Raw genomic sequence first — 2508 nt, 5'->3', positions numbered from 1 at the left:
TCTCTTCTTTCTCTCTCTCTCTGTCTCTCTCTCTCTCTGTCTCTCTGTCTCTCTCTCTCTCTCTCTCTTCTCTGTCTGTCTCTCCTTCCCCCCATCTCTCTCTCTCTCTCTCTCTCTCTGTCTCTCTCTGTCTGTCTGTCTCTCTCTCTCCTTCTCTCTCTATCTCTCTCTCTCTAACACGTACACACACACATCTGGGATGGCGACCACTCAAGGAGTTTACAGACTGAAAAAAAACAATGATTGAGTGTTTTTTCTTTCTAAAAACGCACAACAAAATGGGGCTTTCGGAGATGCTGTGTATAGATGCTGAATCTCTCCTCTCTCTCTCTCTCTCTCTCTCTCAGTTTTTGGACCAGCAGCACTTGCAGCAGCTGAACGTGTTCCAGGCGTCCCTGTCCATCTCGGGCTTGCCCCACAGACCTCTGGGAAGGGCGCAGTCCTCCCCCGCCACCTCTTCTGGCCTCAAGGGGGCGCCACTGGGCGAGCTGCCTATCAAACACCTCTTCACCACAGGTGCGGCCGCCTCCCCTCCCCACCACACACACACACACACACACACACACACACACACACACACACACACACAGGTTAGGGTTGTGGGGGAGGGGGCAGGAGGGGGTCAGGGGAACCACACACACACACACACACACAAACACACATTTATCATTTATTTACTCTATCTGTCTCTCTCCCTCTCTCTCTCTCTCTGTGTTCTCTCTCTCTCTCTCCCCTCTCTCTCTCTCTCTGTCCCTCTCTCTCTCTCTCTGTGTTCTTCTCTGTCTCTCTCTCTCTCTCTCTCTCTCTCTCTCTGTCCCTCCTCCTCTCTCTCTCTCCTCTCTCTCTCTGTGTTCTTCTCTGTCTCTCTCTCTCTCCCTCTCCATCTCTCTCTCTCTCCCTCTCTCTCTTTCTGTCTCTCTCCCTCTCTCTCTCTCTCTGTCCCTCCTCTCTCTCTCTCTGTGTTCTTCTCTGTCCCTCTCTCTCTCTCTCTCTCTCTGTCCCTCTCTCTCTCTCTCCCTTTCTCTCTTTCTGTCTCTCTCTCTCTCTGTCTCTCTCTCTCTGTCCCTCTCTCTCTCTCTCTCTCTCTCTCTCCCCCCCCCCCCCCCCCCCCCAGGCCTGGTGTATGACACGTTCATGCTGAAGCACCAGTGCATGTGTGGGAACACCCACATCCACCCCGAGCACGCTGGACGCATCCAGAGCATCTGGTCACGCCTGCAAGAGACCGGCCTGCTGGGCCGCTGTGAGGTAACCCTAACCCTAACACACACACACTCATCAACAACAACACAACAACAACAACACACACACTCATCAACAACAACACACACACTCATCAACAACAACACAACAACAACAACAACACACACACACACACACATATCAACAACAACACAAAAACAACACACACACACACTCATCAACAACAACACAACAACAACACACACACTCATCAACAACAACACACACACACACACTCATCAACAACAACACAACAACAACAACAACACACACACTCATCAACAACAACAACACAACAACAACAACACACCCCTGAGAGAGAGAGAGAGAGGGAGAGAGAGAGAGAGAGAGAGGAGAGAGATGGAGGATACAGACAGAGAGAGAGAGAGCAGAAAGAGGAACAGAGAGAGGAGAGAGATAAAGGATACAGACAGAGAGGAGAGAGAGGGGAGAGAGACAGACAGAGAGAGAGAGAGAGAAACAGAGAGAAGAGAGAGAGAGAGAGAGAGAGGCAGTGAGAGAGGAGAGAGACAGACAGGGAGAGACAGAACTGAGCCAGAGAGAGGAGAGACAGGGGGATAGATAGATAGAGAGACAGATAGAAAGAGAGAGTGAGAACCCAGGTTCCTCACAGATGTAGGTGTTCCTCTCAGAGCTCACATCTGTGGGGGGTCAGCCATCTCATTTCATGGCTCGCTGTTGTGTGATCCGTCCATAATGTTGACGACGACGATGTCACTTCCTGCGCGCAGAGGATCCGGGGCAGGAAGGCCACTCTGGACGAGATCCAGACGGTCCACTCAGAATACCACGCCCTGCTGTACGGAACCAGCCCCCTCAACAGGCAGAAACTGGACAGCAAGAAGCTGCTAGGTACTCAGCCCACTGCTTTACCTATCCACACTTATTTATATATATATATGTGTGTGTGTTTGTGTGTGTGTGCGTGTGTTTGTGTTTGCGTGTGTGTTTGTGTGTGTGTACTGTGTGTATATGTGTGTGTGTGTGTGTGTGTGTGTGTGCGTGTGTGCGTGTGTGTGTGTGGGTGGATGAAGAGAATATGTGCTTATTTAAAAGTCTCTTCCTCCACGGTCGCTCGGGGCAAATTCTGCTCAGCCATTCGAGCGAAGCGGCCAAGAAGAGAGAGACACACACACACACACACACATTACACACACATACACACACACACACTCACACACTCACACACTCACACACACACACACACACACACACACACACACACACACACACACACATAGTACA

At 50.8% G+C, this 2508-nt stretch overlaps 1 protein-coding gene across 1 annotated transcript in view; it reads left to right on the top strand.

Moving 5' to 3' along the window:
* Positions 1 to 2508, top strand: part of hdac5 (histone deacetylase 5) — a 65347-nt gene that overhangs the window by 53742 nt on the left and 9097 nt on the right. Inside the window, exons 13-15 of the mRNA XM_084448970.1 lie at positions 348 to 516; positions 1115 to 1248; positions 1995 to 2115. Coding sequence (XP_084305096.1) covers positions 348 to 516; positions 1115 to 1248; positions 1995 to 2115 — 424 coding nt within the window. The remainder of the gene's footprint in view (positions 1 to 347; positions 517 to 1114; positions 1249 to 1994; positions 2116 to 2508) is intronic.

This window comes from Borostomias antarcticus (assembly GCF_949987555.1).
Source record: "Borostomias antarcticus genome assembly, chromosome: 14".
Classification (NCBI taxonomy): domain Eukaryota; kingdom Metazoa; phylum Chordata; class Actinopteri; order Stomiiformes; family Stomiidae; genus Borostomias; species Borostomias antarcticus.
The sequence above is the reverse complement of the archived record's forward strand: the minus strand, read 5'-3'. Positions and strand labels throughout refer to the sequence as shown.